General features: G+C 31.5%; 1 protein-coding gene across 1 annotated transcript; it reads left to right on the top strand.

Annotated features, from left to right (window-relative positions):
• The first annotated feature begins 3,759 nt into the window (after positions 1-3,759).
• Positions 3,760-14,886, top strand: LOC121261070 (subtilisin-like protease SBT2.6). Its single transcript, XM_041163224.1, has 11 exons — positions 3,760-4,062; positions 4,789-4,997; positions 6,498-6,642; positions 6,743-7,137; positions 9,111-9,206; positions 9,300-9,372; positions 9,918-10,203; positions 11,160-11,485; positions 12,458-12,725; positions 13,216-13,497; positions 13,943-14,886. The coding sequence occupies exons 2-11, from the start codon at positions 4,816-4,818 to the stop codon at positions 14,347-14,349; spliced, it is 2,460 nt and encodes an 819-aa protein (XP_041019158.1). The 5' UTR covers positions 3,760-4,062; positions 4,789-4,815; the 3' UTR covers positions 14,350-14,886.
• The last annotated feature ends 3,941 nt before the right edge of the window (positions 14,887-18,827 follow it).

Genomic DNA, 18,827 nt, shown 5'->3' with positions numbered 1-18,827 from the left:
TAGTGATAAATATTATAGTGATTTTATTTATATATTATAGTGATTTTATTTTTAATTTATATATAATAGTAATAAATATTATAGTGATTTTATTTTTTATTTATATTTAATAGTGATAAATATTATAGTGATTTTATTTTTTATTTATATATTATATTGATTTTATTTTTTATTTATATTTAATAGTGATAAATATTATAGTGATCTTATTTTTAATTTATATATAATAGTGATAAATATTATAGTGATTTTATTTTGTATTTATATTTAATAGTGATAAATATTATAGTGATTTTATTTTTTATTTATATATAATAGTGATAAATATTATTGATTTTAATTTTTATTTATATATAATAGTGATAAATATTATAGTGATTTTTGGAAAGATTTTAGTATGAAGATGGTTCATTGCGTTTGGCATGTGGAGTATTTCCAATAGTACGAGAATACTTAAAAAGTGTTGAGGTATGTTGGTTACCCAAACGTAACCTTAATGAAATTGGCACATCAAACTTGCAAATTATTCATATTTAGTCCCATTTTTATTAATTTATATAAATAATTTTTAAGAGCAGCTAATTATAAAAATAATCAGAATTCAGTACAACTACAAGAAGATATTCATCCCAAGTATCATTATATATATATATTTGCAGTGATTGTGCGTAAAATAATTCATCATCATCATCATGTTGTGTACCCAGCTGATCATTTGAAGCCTTGACATTTAATTATTCTCATCCTAAATGTTTAAATTGAGTTTTCTTGAGATTGAATCATGACGTGTAAACACTAATTTATTTATATATTTTTAGCTCGCAATCATTCTAAATATATCGTGTGAAATGTAATTTGGATCCATTAGATTTGTGATGCTAATTCAATGGATCACTGCAGCAAGAAAAAAATCAAACCAAACTAATTAAAGAAGAAAAAAAAAAGTATGTAGCCAACGAACTTCTTAGCGACAACTGCCAACTACCACTTTTCCTTTTCAACGAATTGATGATGTATCCATCCAGAATAGTAACAGCGTACGTGACTTTCATCCATAGGGTTTCCACGCCTCTTTTGTTTTCGAAAAATATTTCATTTCATCTCATTTCATTTTATCTAATTATTATAATTTTTTTAAATTTTCACATAAAATAAAATAAACAATTCAACTTTTTCAGATCTCAAAATAAAAATAATATTAAAAAATATATTCTAACAATATTTTATTTAACTTTAATCTCATCTCATCTCATCTCTAAAAACAAACGAGCCCTTAATTATAGGACCACCATGTGCTACTATATATATATATATATTTATATATATAGTAGTATGGTGAATATAATTTTTCATATATATATATTTAAATACTAATTTAGTAAAATAGTACTTGTAATTTTATTTTCAACAGGACCACCGTCTGCAAATTTCATTACACCATCACCCACAAAATTATTAGAAGTTTTTTTCATTTTGATAATTCTATAATCTATTTTCACCTCTTAATTATTCGATCCCGATATTTTAGTTTTCGAGTTACGTATATATGTTTTGGACACTGTTATTCTGTCCTTCTAATGTAACTGTAAAGTGAACCGCTAGTGCAATTGTTCTAAAATATTAAAAAAATAAATACACTTTTGTACTAATGATCAAAATAAGTTGTCACCTTGTAGGGCAAAATAGCATTTTCCATCTGTTTTTGTTTTTTTAGTCTCGTATGATGAGGTGAAATTGATCGAAAATGTGTCCTAGCTCTTAGTCGTTTGGCCATATTTTTTAATTAATATGACAAAATCTGATCAAGATTCCATAATTAATGCGATCTTATGGATTTGAATCGATTTAGTTATCGGACCTATAGATCATTGCCACGTGTTTCATAATTATAAAGATACGATCAGCAGATGCTTCATAATAAATTCAAATTAAGGATTCAATTATCGGGATTGGATCCAAAGCCAGAGGGCAGAGTCTACGACACTAACCAAATGTCTCGGGCAGGCATGATTTTAAAATTATTCCAAATATTGTTTAATGTCTTGATATTTTGATTTAATCCGTGTAAAACATTAAATCATTACATTATAGTATTTTATGATATTGTTTAAACATATATATTATGATTGATTATAATGAATAAATATAAAAAAATATATATATTTATACAATTCCTATATATAAAAGTCTCGCGCAAGTCTTTATAAAATAGTGTTACTCACCTTAAAAAAGTATAAAAGAAATTATTACTTATTAATGGAATCTACCTTTTTATAAAAAAAAAAAAAAAAATTACAAAAGGCTTATCTATTTAAGACTTATACTTTTAAAAAAATATTAATAAAAAACTGAAAATAGAGCACTTTTAAGGTTCAATTTTACTTTTAGGGTTATTTATAATTAATCTCCATAAAAAAACAATGAGATTAATTAATATTACGAAACCAGAAAATATATCATAAGAATATAATTTTTTTTAATGAGACGAAGATCCAAATACTCTAGAAGTTTTCTAGTAATTATATCAGTTTCAGAAACGAAATTAATAAAATACATATATGGTAAAAAAATAATTGTTGGTGAAATAAATGAAATGGCATGATCCATGAGATTTTCGAAACTTTCACAAGTAATAATGATTGTGTTACTATTCTATTACTATTCAATTTGTATTTGATTTTTTTTAATTTTTTATTTTACCTAAAGATTAAAGAAATGAGTATTAATAAAATTATATATTTTTTTAATTTTTTCTTAGTATTTGAGGATGTTAAAAAAATAATTAAAATAAAATGATAACAAAAATAAAAAATAAAAAAACTTGAAATAGACTAAGGTAGTAGATGTGTAATAATAGAATAGTAACTCTATCACTACCATTTGACAAGATCACAAACTAAAAGAGGTCAATATTATTGTGATCCATTGACTTCCACCAGAAGTCTAGCGATAATAGAAGGAGATGTCTAATCAGTAATTACATTTATTAATAACTTAGATTCCACTCCATTTTAAAATATATCAACTATCATCGAAGACATTCACTACATTCATTGAGGACATCAAGATTAGAAATTTGTAAAAATATATCAATCATAAAATTAATATACGTATTCAGTAATACAATGAGTAGTTACCAATTACGATTTTAGAAGTCTACCTTTAAATAAAATTCATAGTTAACAGTGGAAAGGATCCATCATAAACATTTGTACGTTTAAACTTTATTTATAATATGCTTGATTATAAAAAAGGAGAGGAGGAAAAAACAAAAAAAACAAAAAAAAAAAACGTCAGTACTCCACACAAACCGTCCGACAGCTTGCGCGCGAATGTGCCCCCAACCCTACAAAATTAATAAATAAAAAGAAAAGAGGAAATTTTTTTTTTCCTAAAACTTCATACTAAAAATAAAATCAATAGAGAAAGTAATTATAAATTTTTTAGTTTGGTTCACCTTCAGTTAAAAATAATACTCATCGAATTTTTCTTATTATAAATAAATATATAATATTGATTATTCAATAATCTTATAATAAAGATATGTGATACTTTTATTTTATTAGAACGATATGTGATTAAAATTTAATTTTAAAAATAAATAAATAAATATATTAAAATTTTTAATTAGATATTTATAAATGTGTCAGTAATTTTTTAAGATTTAAATTGCAGTTTTTTTTGGTAAACTAATTTTTTGTTTTTGGAAATGAACTTTAATTTAATAAACTAATAAATGGTTGCTATTAATATGGCACTCCCAGCTCCCTCCAACAGCTTCGCCTTCCTCACTGCCAATCATAAAGCGCAAACTACCACTCTGTTTCTCTCTCTCTCTCTCACACACACACACTGTCTCTGAGTCTCTCTTACTCTGAATCCTATTCGCTGAGCTTCACTTTCTTCTCCAAAATGTGGACCGCGCGCTAGATCTCCGATCAGTGCAATATGATCAACGCTCTTTGATCTGTCCAATCAGGGCCGTCCATTCTCTTCTCTCTCCGGAAGTGGTGCGAATGTGAATCCGTTGCCAAAGCTCATTCAAGCTTCTTGTACCAGCAGGTTTCGTGGTTCGCTTCTGTTTGTCCAAAATGCCAGCTCTTGTTTGCACTTTTTTCCTTTTTGTTTTTCGTTTGGTGGTGATCTTTTTTAGTGGTCGGCTCTCTTTTTTATTCGGGTGCTTAATTGGTATTCTTTGCTTGGATTGCTGATTAAACTTGAAAGTCACTGATTCTTCTCCTTCTCCTACTTATTCGTCTTCTTTCTTTTAAAACTTCTAATAAGTAGACATGGTCCATGTGGATCGGATTGGAGAGTCTGTTTTGGTGAAATGCGATTTGATTTCTGCAAGTGGGTGTGGATGCAATCGTCAACCCCAATTTTTGGGTGATTGATTCAATGTCAGATACTGCATCACTTTTAGTGTTTCGCTTTTGTTTTCGTTGTCCACTTCTTCCTTTTATTATTCTCGCTGTTGCTGTGTCTAGTGCTTCACTTTGGTTGAAGCTATTCTTTTGGTGATCAAAGCTGCTTTCTCTTGCTTATTATTTACTCTTAGCCACCCTTTTTTGTTGTTCTATAGTTGGTGTAACTAACTACTTAATTAGCAATCTGAATTTCTCTGAATTGAGTTCTTGTTATTGTTTCTTTGCTGTTGTCGGCTTGACTTTTTTAAACACACACACACACACATATCTATATATTCATTTTTCCTCCCTGGGTCCAAAGGTTCCGGTCCGAACGGGTTTTTTGTTGATGGTACTAAACTCTCTGTATTGGGATAAACAGATCTTTTGGGCTACTTAACCAGTGAATATGTGCATATCCGTATCGGAACATTGGTGCGCTGTTTTGGTGCTATTCAGCGTTTTGATTATCGGAAAAGCTGAGATTTACATGGTGACAATTGAAGGAGAGCCTATAATAAGTTACAGAGGTGGGGTTGATGGTTTTGAAGCCACAGCTGTGGAGTCCGATGAGAATATTGACACCACCAGGTTTCTTCTAATTATTTTTCTCAAAAATAGGATGAGACTTATCCGAGTTACATACAATGCTTGCCAGCCTGACATGCCTTGACCATGTTATTTTTCTGAGTGGACTACTCTTGACTTGTGAGATATATGTATTGACTCCTGACTTAATTCTTGATTTGTCTTTGCGAAGACATTTGTAATGTGAAAATCATGTGTGTGCAAGCTCTTGAGTATGCCTATGCATATAAAATGCATAATGAGTTTCAAAGTACATGAAATTTGATGTTGAGGTAGCATATCTAGTTAGGTCTAACTTACGCCTCCACCCTAGTCATCTTGAGCTAATTATTTGTTTTATGCAGAGTTGTAATGTAGTTGTAAGTGCATTATTTTTCTTCTTAAGTTGCATTTAGATGTTAAACTGAGTTGAATTGAGTTGAGATGATAAAATATTGTTAGAATATTATTTTGAGATTTGATCAAACTGAACTAACTTAAATATTTTAAAAAATTTTAAATATCGGTCATTATATTCTCAATAATTTTCATGAAATCACCATTTGTTCTAAAAGATACAAAGAGGTTTATTTTAATTATTTATATTATATTCTTAATATTTTTCCTTATATGTGGGTCAGACTCCCTCTCATAACTAAATCTAATGCGTGAAATATTTAATTTAATTAAATAAAATAGAGTATGAGTTCAAACTGATGACATATACTCTAATACCATGTGAAATCACCACAAGTCAAAAAAATTTGAATCGATAAAAAAAGATAAATTTTAATTATTTATATTATATTCTCGATAATTCTCGTTTATTTGCTTGGGTATAAATATTACCTTGAAAATTTATGAATATTGTCAAAAAAATCCTAACTGGACCTGACCTGATCCTTAACCATCGTTTTAGATGGCATAGCCTGGGTGCTTCTTAGTTTTTGACTATTTCTACCTCACTTTCTTCAACATCGGCAGACATAATTTATTGTAAAATCGTGACAATGATCAAAAGCAAACAATGTCTTTTGGGAGCAAGTGAAAGCGCTGAGTTTTTTTTTTTTTTTTTCCCGATCGAAAGAGCTGAATTTTTATGTCCTCGATAATTAATGCCTGTTACGAGTAGTAGAATAGAGATAAAAGGCTTAATGAATGAAGAATATGTTTTATTTTCTCGTTATTTTATGATGTGTGCATATGTATTTGCCCATTGTTGCTGCTTTTATCTTACTAGCATTTATGTTTTGTGAGCCAAGACTGCTTCTCATTAGTAGAACAGGGTTTGTTGCTTGTCTTATATAAATTGCACGTATTGATTAATTATAATTATTTCTTATACGGAATCTGGAGAACGCGAAAATATTGCTGTGTGTTTGTAGTTCTAACGATAATGGGTATTTTGATTTTAATGGCACAAACTTTTATGAATTCTTTGTATCACTGGATTATCATGCATAGGGAAGCTTGAATTTTCTTTATTATTAGTATTTCCGTCTGACACTCTGGCTCTTCTTTCAGCGAAATTGTGACATCCTATGCTCGTCACCTTGATTTAAAACATGATATGCTTCTCGGGATGCTGTTTGAGCAAGGGACCTACAAGAAGCTCTATAGCTATCGGCATCTTATAAATGGATTTGCAGTTCACATTTCTCCTGAACAGGTAAAAAAGCGGGCAAGTTTTATTTTAGGAGTTCGGAGTTTTTTCATATTCATTTTTCCTCTCGCATCCTCGTTCTTATGATCTTGGTTGTTATTAGTAGGCAGAGATCCTAAGACATGCCCCTGGTGTGAAGTCTGTGGAGAAAGATTGGAAGGTGAGGAAACTTACCATACATACCCCACAGTTTTTGGGGCTCCCAACCGGAGTATGGCCCACGGGAGGTGGCTTTGACAGGGCTGGAGAGGATATTATTATCGGATTTGTGGACTCGGGGATCTTTCCGCACCATCCAAGCTTTGCAACCCGTAATACTGAACCATATGGACCTGTTCCAAAGTACAGAGGAAAATGCGAGCTTGATCCCGACACTAAGAGGGACTTCTGTAATGGGAAGATTATTGGAGCCCAACATTTTGCTCAAGCTGCGATTGCTGCTGGGCAATTTAACCCTTCTGTTGATTTTGCCTCGCCTATGGATGGCGATGGCCATGGAAGGTTAGGCCTCCTGTGCCTTCTATAATTTTGAATTTTGGTTGGAAATCCTGTTCTACCACATGTTCATATTGATCGGTGTTGCATTGCATGAATGGAAATGTAATAGCTGCAAACAAGTCACTAACTTCCATGCTCAGCAGTTATTTATGGATGTAATTTACAGATTGGACTCTGTTAGAGAATCCAACTAGTAAATATAGAAAGACGATAAGTTAAAGGTGCGTCGATCCATTCTGTAAACTGAGAGTTAACTTCTTGGCAGTGTAATTAATTAAATAAAATATAATCTTAGATTAGAGACCACTCACATATTGGTGGTGTCATGACAACATTTTGGCATGATTTTAAGGCAATCATAAGAATCATAGATCTTCATACATCATAATTATCTGTGCGCTTAATGATTAAATCTTACAGCTCAAACACGGATGAATGGATCATGCAGTAATAAATCTTGATAATTACTCAATTTGTATTACGTATTCTGGAACATGGATTATTTTGGTTCTTTTATGGGTAAAAATAAAACTTTATTTAGAGTTAACATAGCTAAACGTGGGTGATGGATCTCTGAAAAATGAAAATAACATAAACAAAGATATGGCTAAGTTATTGTCCACAGATAAATTTATAAAGCACTATAGCTCATAACTAAGTTTAGATTATAATGCCTAATAAAATTTGTTAAATTTTACCTAGTACTAGCATGTGCTCTTAGGTATGTTTGGACACTTGGGAGTATTTTATAATGTTGTGAATAGTAGTAAAATGTTTAAGTGCCGTTTAGATAGTGAGTTGAAATGAGATAAGTTGAGATGAAAGTTAAAAGTTGAATAAAATATTGTTAAAATATTATTTTTTAATATTACTATTATTTTGAGATTTGAAAAAGTTGAATTGTTTATTAGATCTTGTGTGGAAATTTGATAAAGTTGTAATGATGAGATGAGATGAGATGAAATACTTTCACTATCCAAACGGGGAATCATTAAAATGCATAACTCTAGTACACAAGAAGTATACAAGAGAAAACATTTAGAAGAAGTTAGGTGCTTAAGAAAGAAACAAGAAACTCATGGAAGCTAGCACCATTGAAATCAATTACAGAAGCCCATAAAAATAAAGTACTAAAAACGAATAATTGTTTTGATTCTTAGAAGGTAAGGGGGCTACTGTGTACTTCATACACTAGGTTGTAGCACATATGGTGGTTGTTCAACTTTGGGTTTCCTTTAAGATATCTTCAGTGTTCTGAGATTTTGAAATCGAAGGTAAATTTCAAAGTATATATAGAGAAAAGTTCCACAGGAAGCATTAGGGAAGAAAAGGCCACTTCAAAAGAAGAATAACTTCCCCACTTACTTTGCAGCATTCCTTTAGCACTGTAAAAAATTGGAGAAGTGGGTCAGTCAATAAAAATTAGTAAATCACTATCCTTTGGAAGATTTTCTCTTCTTGAGATTATAATTGATACTTTTCTCCGCATATATATTTATAGGTTACAGAAATCTTCTGCTAAATGATCTCTCATATCCTCTCATATCATTCCTCCAAGAACTCTGTTTTGCGATGGCAAGATTTCAAATTTCTAGTTTTCAGTAGTCTTCCTTCTTTTTCCTTAATATTGGCAAGCCTTGAGTTGGATATGAAAATTATTTTTATATCACCGTAGTTTGATGACCTGTTTCCATGTTCCATGAAATCATAAGCTTTTGCTACAGTAGTGAGATTTTTAGATCACTATGAGCTTATCAATTTAATGGTTAAAACATGGAATCTTGCCAGTGTTGTGAAAATAAGGAAACAATACCCATGAAAGCTAATCATCCAAACTAGATGGAGTTGATGGCATTGCCCCCCCTGTTTACAAGATCTATAATTATTTCATTTGCATTTTTAGTCTTTGGTATTTAACAAGATCAGTATTAAGCGTCGTGAGATTTCCCCTCTTACCTTTTTATTATCGTCTCCAGTCACACAGCTGCTATTGCAGCTGGAAATAATGGAGTTCCTGTTAGAATGCATGGCCATGAATTTGGGAGGGCAAGCGGAATGGCGCCTCGTGCCAGGTGAGGAACAATAACCTTCACTCATGGTAGGGTATTCAAGTTGGTAATAAATATCCTTTCTTTTATAATAGATACTTAAAATTGTGTATCCAGGATTGCTGTATACAAGGCACTCTACAGGAATTTTGGGGGTTTTGTTGCTGATGTAGTTGCTGCAATTGATCAGGTTTGCTATAACTAAATGCCTGGCGTAATACACTGCAAGCTTTGCTGTTCTTCTTTCTTGTTGGTTCTTTTTGTTTCTTTTCCTTTTCTTTTTTTTTTCTGGGAGCATTTGACCGGGTTTTTTTTTTTTTTTTTTTTGGGGGGGGGGGGGGGGGGGGGGGGGGGGGGGGGCGGAATATAACTATCCACATTTCCTGATGATGGTTATATTTTTGCTTCCTTCTCATTGACATTTGAGCAAAACAAAGTTGTTATATTCTTTGCCGTAGTTTTAACATCGATAGAATTCATATGCAGGTTTTGTATTTGACCTCCAGAGAAACAAATTTTGTTGGGTTGTTACCTCCTTGACACGCATGTCTCAATTTAGTAATTTCATGGTGAAAAGGGGAAAATTCAAACGGTTTTTAGTTAATTGCATATGAAGAGCTGCATCCTCTGCAATAGACTTTAAGTGTATAGACTATCCTTTACCAATAGGGTGATTATAATTGGTACACTTATACTAGCATAACTTTTTTAATTTGATAGTTTTTTTGTGGACAGGCTGTTTATGATGGGGTGGATATACTCAGCCTCTCAGTGGGACCAAACAGTCCTCCAGCAAACACGAAGACCACATTTTTAAATCCTTTTGATGCCACGCTTCTATCAGCTGTGAAAGCTGGTGTATTTGTTGCACAAGCAGCTGGAAATGGAGGTCCTTTTCCTAAAACTTTGGTTTCTTACAGCCCATGGATAACATCTGTGGCAGCTGCAATTGATGACCGCAGATACAAAAACCATCTGAATCTTGGAAATGGAAAAGTCTTAGCTGGAATTGGATTGTCTCGTAAGTTTTATGAACTTTTAGTATTTTTTTTGTCAGTAATTTTTTGTTAGACAAACTAGTATTTAATTTTGTTTGCGATTTGTAATTTTTGAAAATGAGACATTTTATTATGGTTCCAATGCCTAACGGACATGATATCAGGGCACAAATGCAGATGTGACTTCTTTGTCCAAGAACATGCTTAAATTTTTTTTTTTTTCTTTTCCCCCAAGGATTAAATTTATCTTTTGAAATAGGCTTTCATTTTTACCACACTTTAGAAAAATCGGAGGCCAGGCCCGATTCTTGGGCTTCTGTCATTGATTGTGATGGGTTTAGTATACACAATTTGCTTGTTTCCATTTCTAGTTCTAGTTGTTGCTAGGTGTATTCTGCTGTGTGAAATCACGAATCATTATGATCTTCAAGTAATATCCTCTTAATGTAATCAAGAATCATTATGATCTTCAAGTAATATCCTCTTAATGTAGTTTTTCTTGTTTGCTCAAGGATTTTGAATAGGATGATGAAACTTTCTCTGCCCCATTTGCCCTTACTGGAAAGTCATAAAAGAAAGGTGTATTCCGTGTATACTTCCTATGTACTGGGGCTATGCCATATTTTCTACAGATAAAGTTTTATTCTTACTTATAGAAAAAAGTACTTGAAAATGGAAGAAATAAGTAAAAGCCATTTTTCAAATACAACTGAAACACATGCTCTTTGTGCCTTTGTTGACTTCAAACTGAGTTGTGTAATTTCTTGCAGACCCTGTGACAAGTCTCATGGTTTGTTTTGTAAAGATACTTCAGTTGCATTTATTTTCATTCTTATCAGTATATTTAGCTCACTGAACTTCAGAATCTTTCATGCTCAGACATATTATACCTAGAATTGATCAGCTTCCAGTTAGTTGGCAGCTATATTCTTTTTATATTATTTTCCTTTCTAAAACTGAAGTACATGCTATTATGCAGCTGCTACACATTCTAATCAATCATATACCTTGGTAGCTGCAAATGATGTACTGCTGGATTCTTCAGTAATGAAATACAGCCCCTCAGACTGCCAGAGACCCGAGGTTCTAAACAAGAACTTGATTCAGGGGAACATTCTTCTTTGTGGCTACTCCTTTAATTTTGTTGTTGGTACAGCATCAATCAAGAAAGTGTCAGAAACAGCCAAGATCCTAGGTGCCATTGGCTTTGTTTTAGCTGTGGAAAATGTTTCTCCCGGGACAAAATTTGATCCTGTTCCTGTTGGCATTCCGGGGATTCTTATCTCAGATGTCGACAAGTCAATGGTAATTTTCTTTTCTCCACTCCTTCAATGTTATGGCTTTTCCCAAAGTCTACTGCCGTTCATGAGGAGGCTGATATATAACCTGAAAACTGTTTGTAACAATCTAGCATTGGTGTTATTGCTAAGTGGTTGACACTTAGCCTGGTTTGGATAGCAAAATCCTCTCAACTCATCTCATTTCATCTCAATATCCAAACACCACAAACACAAACATTTTTCAATTTCAAATCTTCAACTTTTTCATCTAATTATTACCTAATCATTATAACTTTCTCAAACCTCTAAACAAAACACAAAAAAAATTTAACTTTTTCAAATCCCAAAACAAAAATTATATTCAAATAATATTTTAACTTTATAATATATTCATTCAACTTTTTCTCTCTCCTTTCCCAAAATCCTATAAAACATATTAACTCAAACCATTTCACTACTATTCATAGAGCATCTCATCTCATTATCAAAATGAGGCCAATTTCTGGTAGTATAAAGGGTTGTAAAAAATGTTGTATGTCTGTCATTTTCCTTTCGGGCGCGGGTATATCTATAGCTTCAAGATTACAGTGTTTATTTTTGGTACCACACAATTCCGCCCAACTTGTGATCGGGAAAGGTATAACTATATGCTTGTCATGTGGCAAAAGAATATCAAACTAAGGGAAGAAATTTATCTAATTCTTTAGAGAGAACAAGGAAAAAGAGTAGCAGTTCTTGTGCTTTTCTCTCCAGACTTAACTTTTGGCATGTTTGAACTTTAGTTGAGCATGATATTACTGATAAAAAAAAAAGTTAAAGAGTATGATGTTTTTTAAGAAATATTGGTTATTTTGGCATTTATGTGGGTTAGTTTGGTCTTCGTCTTCATTCTCCCCCCACCCCCCACCCCAAACACACCTTTCTTTGTCATTTTTCTGACTTGTGATGATACTTATAATTATGTGAATTGGTGCTTGGGCATCACTGCTATATCTAGGATCTTATAGACTATTACAACATCTCTACATCAAGAGATTGGACTGGACGAGTGAGGAGCTTCAAAGCAACTGGTAGCATTGGGGATGGCTTGATGCCTACACTCCATAAATCAGCACCTCAGGTGGCATTATATTCTGCTCGAGGTCCCAATATAAAAGATTTCAGCTTCCAAGATGCAGATCTTCTCAAACCAGACATTCTGGCTCCTGGTTCTCTAATTTGGGCTGCTTGGTCTCCAAACGGAACGGATGAGCCTAACTATGCTGGTAAAAAAGAGTTAATGGATCCATTCAATTCTCTCCTTGGTTTTTTATGTTTCAAACTTTTGGCCTATGCTCTAATCATTTGGACGTCTCTTGTATACATCATGTGTACTTGGACTCCGCCTATTTTCTACTAGTATGAATTAATTCTCTTTCTTTTATTTTTTTATTAAAAAAAAATCATTTGGATTCGGTCAAACTTAGTCCCTTTTATGTGACTTGGTAGAGAAGTATCAGCAATGGACCTTGGAGTCCAGTACTGGTGAGTAACTTTGTGGGAAGCATGATTTTGGAATTTCTGCCAGCTTTTTGTTCTCTTCTGAGCAGATAAGGGGGAAGACATGAGCAGCTTGTAACATTGATATATTTTCCTTGCCTTCTGGACTATAAACTGGGAAAATGAAAATTACATGCTTAGAAAAACAAATGCATCTGGAAATTTAAAAAAAGAAAAAGAAAACTCTCATTTTAAGGGATTATTTTGTCTGCACAGGAGAGGGATTTGCCTTGATATCTGGAACTAGCATGGCTGCGCCACATATAGCTGGAATAGCTGCTCTTGTAAAGCGGAAGCACCCTCATTGGAGCCCTGCTGCTATCAAGTCAGCCTTGATGACAACATCAACAACGTTGGACAGAGCAGGAAGGCCTCTTCAAGCGCAACAATCTTCTGAAACAGAAGCTACGAAGTTTGTCACTGCTACACCTTTTGATTATGGTAGTGGCCATGTTAATCCAAGAGCTGCACTGGACCCTGGACTTATTTTTGATGCAGGTCTGGTTTGATCTTCCTCTTCATATTCTTTAGCTTTTGGTTGGTCATTTAAAATGACAATGGATTTGTTTGAATGTTTGAAGTCAAGGGAGCGAATTTATTTTTGTTTTCCTGGGATATCCTGTATTGGATTGGTTAATTTACAAAACAAGGACAGGAAGGAGGCACAAGACAAACAGGAAACTAGAAACGTAGTTGGCATGAACACAAGGGAAGAAACTGGAAGAGAACCATAGGGACAGACTTTTAACTAAGACAAATAGGTAGCACAAGGAAAATATAAAGGGTAAAGTTTATATTACCGTATCTTACTGAAAGTTAATAAAAATTTGGTGGCTTTTTGTGCGTTTCCTCTTAGGGTGTGAAACAAAGGTTGTTAATCATAGTCAGCACGTATTGTGAATCAAAAATGAATTACTAATTTTTGTTAGTTGTTGTTTTGTAGGTTATGGGGATTACTTGGGGTTCCTGTGCACAACTCCAGGTATTGATGCTCACGAGATAAAGAAATACACAAGCTCGCCCTGCAACTACACCATGGGCCATCCATGGAACCTCAACACCCCGTCAATAACAATCTCCCATCTTGTGCGGACTCAAACTGTTACTCGCACAGTCACAAATGTTGCCGAGGAAGAAACCTATGTAATCAGAACCAGAATGGCTCCAGCCATTGCCATTGAAGCCAGTCCTCCAGCAATGACTCTGTTACCTGGTGCTTCACGAAAATTCTCGGTGACGCTCACTGTCAGATCGATGACTGGAAAATACAGTTTTGGAGAGGTTTTAATGCAAGGCAGCCGAGGGCACAAGGTGAGGATCTCAGTGGTAGCTATGGGATACAAACGATAGATGGGTTGGTGGATTATAGATTGGATTTGTTAATCTGAAAACTATGGGGTATGGGTGTAATATTCTTTGTAATATGTGGGAATAAGAGGCTAGATGTATTTTGTTCTGAAATATATATATATATATATATATATATATATATATATTAGTCACAAAGAGATCCTACAAAAGTAAACTCCCAAAGTGACTGTGTGGAAGATGTGATACGTTAGATTATAAATCTACTTTTATTATAATGTAGATTTAACGTATCATATGAAACCATATCAGTTTATAGATTTATTTTTATAAGATTTCTTTGTAGTTTTAGCAATTTTCATATATTTATATAATATAAAATTGCTGTAAAGATAACTGGTATAAGGGGGAGACTTCTTCAAGTTTTTTCCACTTACAAGTTCTGCTAATTTGTTAGTTCGGATTGTGTTACTATATTATGTTCTTGGGTAGTTAAGTGCTTTGTGCTGATGATGTAACCGAGCTCTTCTGTTTGACTTGTTTAATAGTGTAATGTAAACGTGAGACGATTGAAATTCAGATCCATTTTGTCAGCGACTTGTGATGATATAAACTAGCAGGCATGCACGAGAAATACGTTTTTTTTTTTTTTTTTTTTTTTTTTTAACACATTCCTTGAGAGAGTATATCCCTTTTTGGTTCATTCTGGATGAAAATTGAGATAATTAAGCACTAATTCTTTAAAGTCCCGTTTGATTTTATAGATGGTCTCAACCTATCTCATCTCAACATCTAAATACTATTTAAACACAAATATTTTTTAATTTTTTCATCTAATTATTATCTAATCATTACAATTTTCTCAAACTTTTAAACAAAATAAAAAAAACAATTTAACCTTTTTAAATAAAAAAAATTAAAACATTATATTTTTATTATAATTTTAATGTATAATATTTTTATTCAACTTTTTCTCTATTCTTTTTAAAATTCTTTAAAATATCTTAACTCAAACTATTTTATTATTATTTATAAATTATCTCATTATTATTTACAGATTTTTCATCAAATATTATCTGTACAACCAAACGAAACCTAAAAATAGGGGTGTAAGGAGTTTGGTCCGGCCCGGAAAAACTGACCGAACGAACTCCAGATTGGTCGGTCTCGGTCCTATAAATTGTGAACCGAAACCATTCGGACCGGTCTCGGGATCTATAAAGTCTAGACCAGAATGGACCAAACTCTTATATATATTTTTAAAATATTTTTAATAATTTAATATATTATTTTTATATAGTAATTATATAAGTTAATAATATATTTTTTATCTAATTTATTATTATTGATTATATAAAATATTTTTTTAATAAATTTGTTACATAATTTAATTAATTTTAATTTAATAATTTTAAAAAAATATTAATTTATTTAAAAATAAAAAATAATTGAATCGGACGGACTGGACGGAATCAATCCGGCCCTATCTCTATAAATGTTCAGTTCGAAAAGAACGATGGATTGAAAATTTCAATCTATCCCCCCAGATCAGACCGAAGAGCACCCCTAATTTTTTTTTTTTTTTGAAGGATGAGCACCCCTATCTAAAAATATAGAAATATAGCTCTGCAAGGGGCCGGCACCCTACCTAGCATCAACTCCAACTCACCCTTTTGGATAGGATCGGGAGGGATTGAATTTCTCTTTATTTCACTTATTATTAAACTTATTTTTAGAAATAAAATAGCTATATTTTTTATAAAATAAATACTAATGATATGAATGCAAATAAAAACAAAAATAGGGTGAATTATTGTTCTCGGCTTAGGATAAGACTCAAGAGTGTCCATATTGTGACCCACCCGACATTGCACATTTATACGACATCGCACGTAATAAGTATAATTTTCTTTCGTTAAAATTCAGGTACATTTGATTTTATGGATCACGTGTTTCGCATTAAAAGCGGTGATTACGACGTTCAGCTCTCAACCACTCTTTCTTTTTTAATGTATTTATTTCCCATTTAAGAGCCGTCTGCCAGTCGAGTCAAGAAAATCAAAGCTCATGTCTCAATTTTATTTTTCTTTTCTATTTTTCTTCATTTAATTCGCTTCCTCGCCTGATTGGTGTAATGGTCACGTACTAGGGACCTTTGGTTACCGTTGTGCCCATAAAATTTATTGCTCGGATTATGATTGGTTTGGAACTCTTTGTATATGTTGAGTTAACAAGGAAAAATGGTAAGGGACACACAAGTAAAAACGACGGAGAAAGATAATACATAAAAGAAAAGTTTGAATATGACTGCAAATAAAAAATAGAAGCTTGTATTAATTCTTATAGAATAAAATTTGGGGTAGTTTTTGTTACGAAATTACAATAATAAAGTGTGGTTTAGATAGTGAGATGAGATTAGATTATTTTAGATGAAAGTTAAAAGTAAAATAAAATATTGTTAAATATTATCTTTTAATATTATTATTATTTTAAAATTTAAAAAAATTAAATTATTTATTATGCTTATATAGTAATTTGAAAAAATTGTAATAATAAAATAAGATGGATGAAATACTTTTATTATCTAAACGGACCTCATATTTTATCCTTGTCCCATCAAAGAACCAAAATTAATTGCTCATTAAATAAAATAAAAATAAATTAATAGAAATTTAAAAAATAAATGCATTTAAGTTTCTAATAATATTTTTTTAACAAATTTGAGAGGGGAAGGGGGTTATTCTAATTTTTTGGCAGGAAAATCTGCCTAAAAATCCGCCTCTGACAACTATGCTTTCTATATTCTGTTTTGAGAAATGATAGTTGTAATTGTAAGTGTGTAAAGACAATATAATCATTTTGAAAAAAATGAGTAAATACGAAATTTGCATAAAAAATAATAATTTTTTAATAGTATACTCCACTATTTTTCTAAGTGACTGCATGATACTTACGTACTCCACGACTGCAAATAGTATTACTTTTTTTTTTTAATTTAGTGATTAAGAAAATAATTTTAAGTGTATTGAAGAATTTTTCTTATTTTTTTGAAATATATTAAAAAATATTAAAGAAAAGGAAAAAAAAAAACACAAAATATACGAAGCGGTAAGCGGGCTACTCTAGCCGACTCGAAGATAGCAAGAGTAGACAAATATCATACGCGCAATAATGTTTGAAAGGCAACAGTTAACAAGAAAATCGAAAAAACTGAAAAGAATTCTTGTGTCATAAAGAAGAAAGCCATCAAACTCTGACAGAGTCAAATTTCATAGTAGGCCGAATCGGTGCTTTATTAATTGAGTGGGTCTACACCCACTGCCGGGGGCTCCCGCTGGGCCAAATTCACAGGTTTTTTTTTTTTAATCACATTATTTTTTAATATTTTTAAATTTTTTTTAAAAAAATCTATAATATTATTAAATAATGTTTTTTTAATCCCTAAGTTAAAAAAAAAAAAAAAGGAGCAAGAGCTCCTGGATCCCTAATTTTTTCCTTATTAATTGGACCGCTAGACATAATTGTTTTTTTTTTTAATAATCTTTTATACATGTATTTTTTTTACATTTTTAAATATTTTTTAAGAAATAAAAAATATTATTAAAAAATAATTTCTTAATTATTAAGTAAAAATAAAAATAAAAAATTCCAGCAGTACTAACATTGAGATGTAAGAATCAGTTGTAAGAATATCATTTTCTTTAATTTTAGGGTAGCACTACAGCCATCGATGGTTTCCACTAGTTATTTTAGTGTGTTTTTTGTTTGCTTATTTTTTTACATGTATTTTTTTTACACTTTTAAATATATATTTTTTAAAATTTCACAACATCATTAAAAAATATTTTCTTAATCATAAAGTAAAAAAAAAAAAAAAAATGCAAGCAGTAGCTCCCTTTGGGAGCTGGAAGCAGGAGGACTAGCATTGTCCTTATTAATTATTAAGTATTTAATTCAGCGTAAAAATGTGATTTTTGAATAATGCTATACACTACACTCTCATCATATTTTCATCATACTAAGTAGTATGTGGCACATTTCTCACCATTAAATGATAAAGAAGCATGAAATAAATGATTATTTAATAGTAATAAATGTGTCACATCTTACTTAGTGGAATTAAAGTGAGATAGCAAGTGTATAAAATTTTTCTTATATAAATAATCTTAATTACATAATATAGTATATTATAATGAGAATGCCACATTATTTACAATTGCATTTTAAAATAATAATAATAATAATTTATGCGTCTAATGTAACCTAGATGATGATCTTTGTTATTGGGTATAGACTTATAATGAGAATTATAAGAATTTTTAGTTCACGTATTATTAACACCGTATATTGATTTAAAAAATATCAGAAACCAACAGAAATAGCAAATCCAAATTCCAATCTCAACAACCCAAACCCAAATCCCTTGTAAAATTAATAAATGTTTTGTTATTGAGCAAAGTTTTGCTCACAAACAATAGCAAAATTAAAAAATAGTTATGGAATTTAAAATGATCAAAATA

The sequence above is a fragment of the Juglans microcarpa x Juglans regia genome, chromosome 4D, assembly GCF_004785595.1.
Source record: "Juglans microcarpa x Juglans regia isolate MS1-56 chromosome 4D, Jm3101_v1.0, whole genome shotgun sequence".
NCBI classification, from domain to species: domain Eukaryota; kingdom Viridiplantae; phylum Streptophyta; class Magnoliopsida; order Fagales; family Juglandaceae; genus Juglans; species Juglans microcarpa x Juglans regia.
This window is presented reverse-complemented; position numbering and strand designations above follow the sequence as displayed.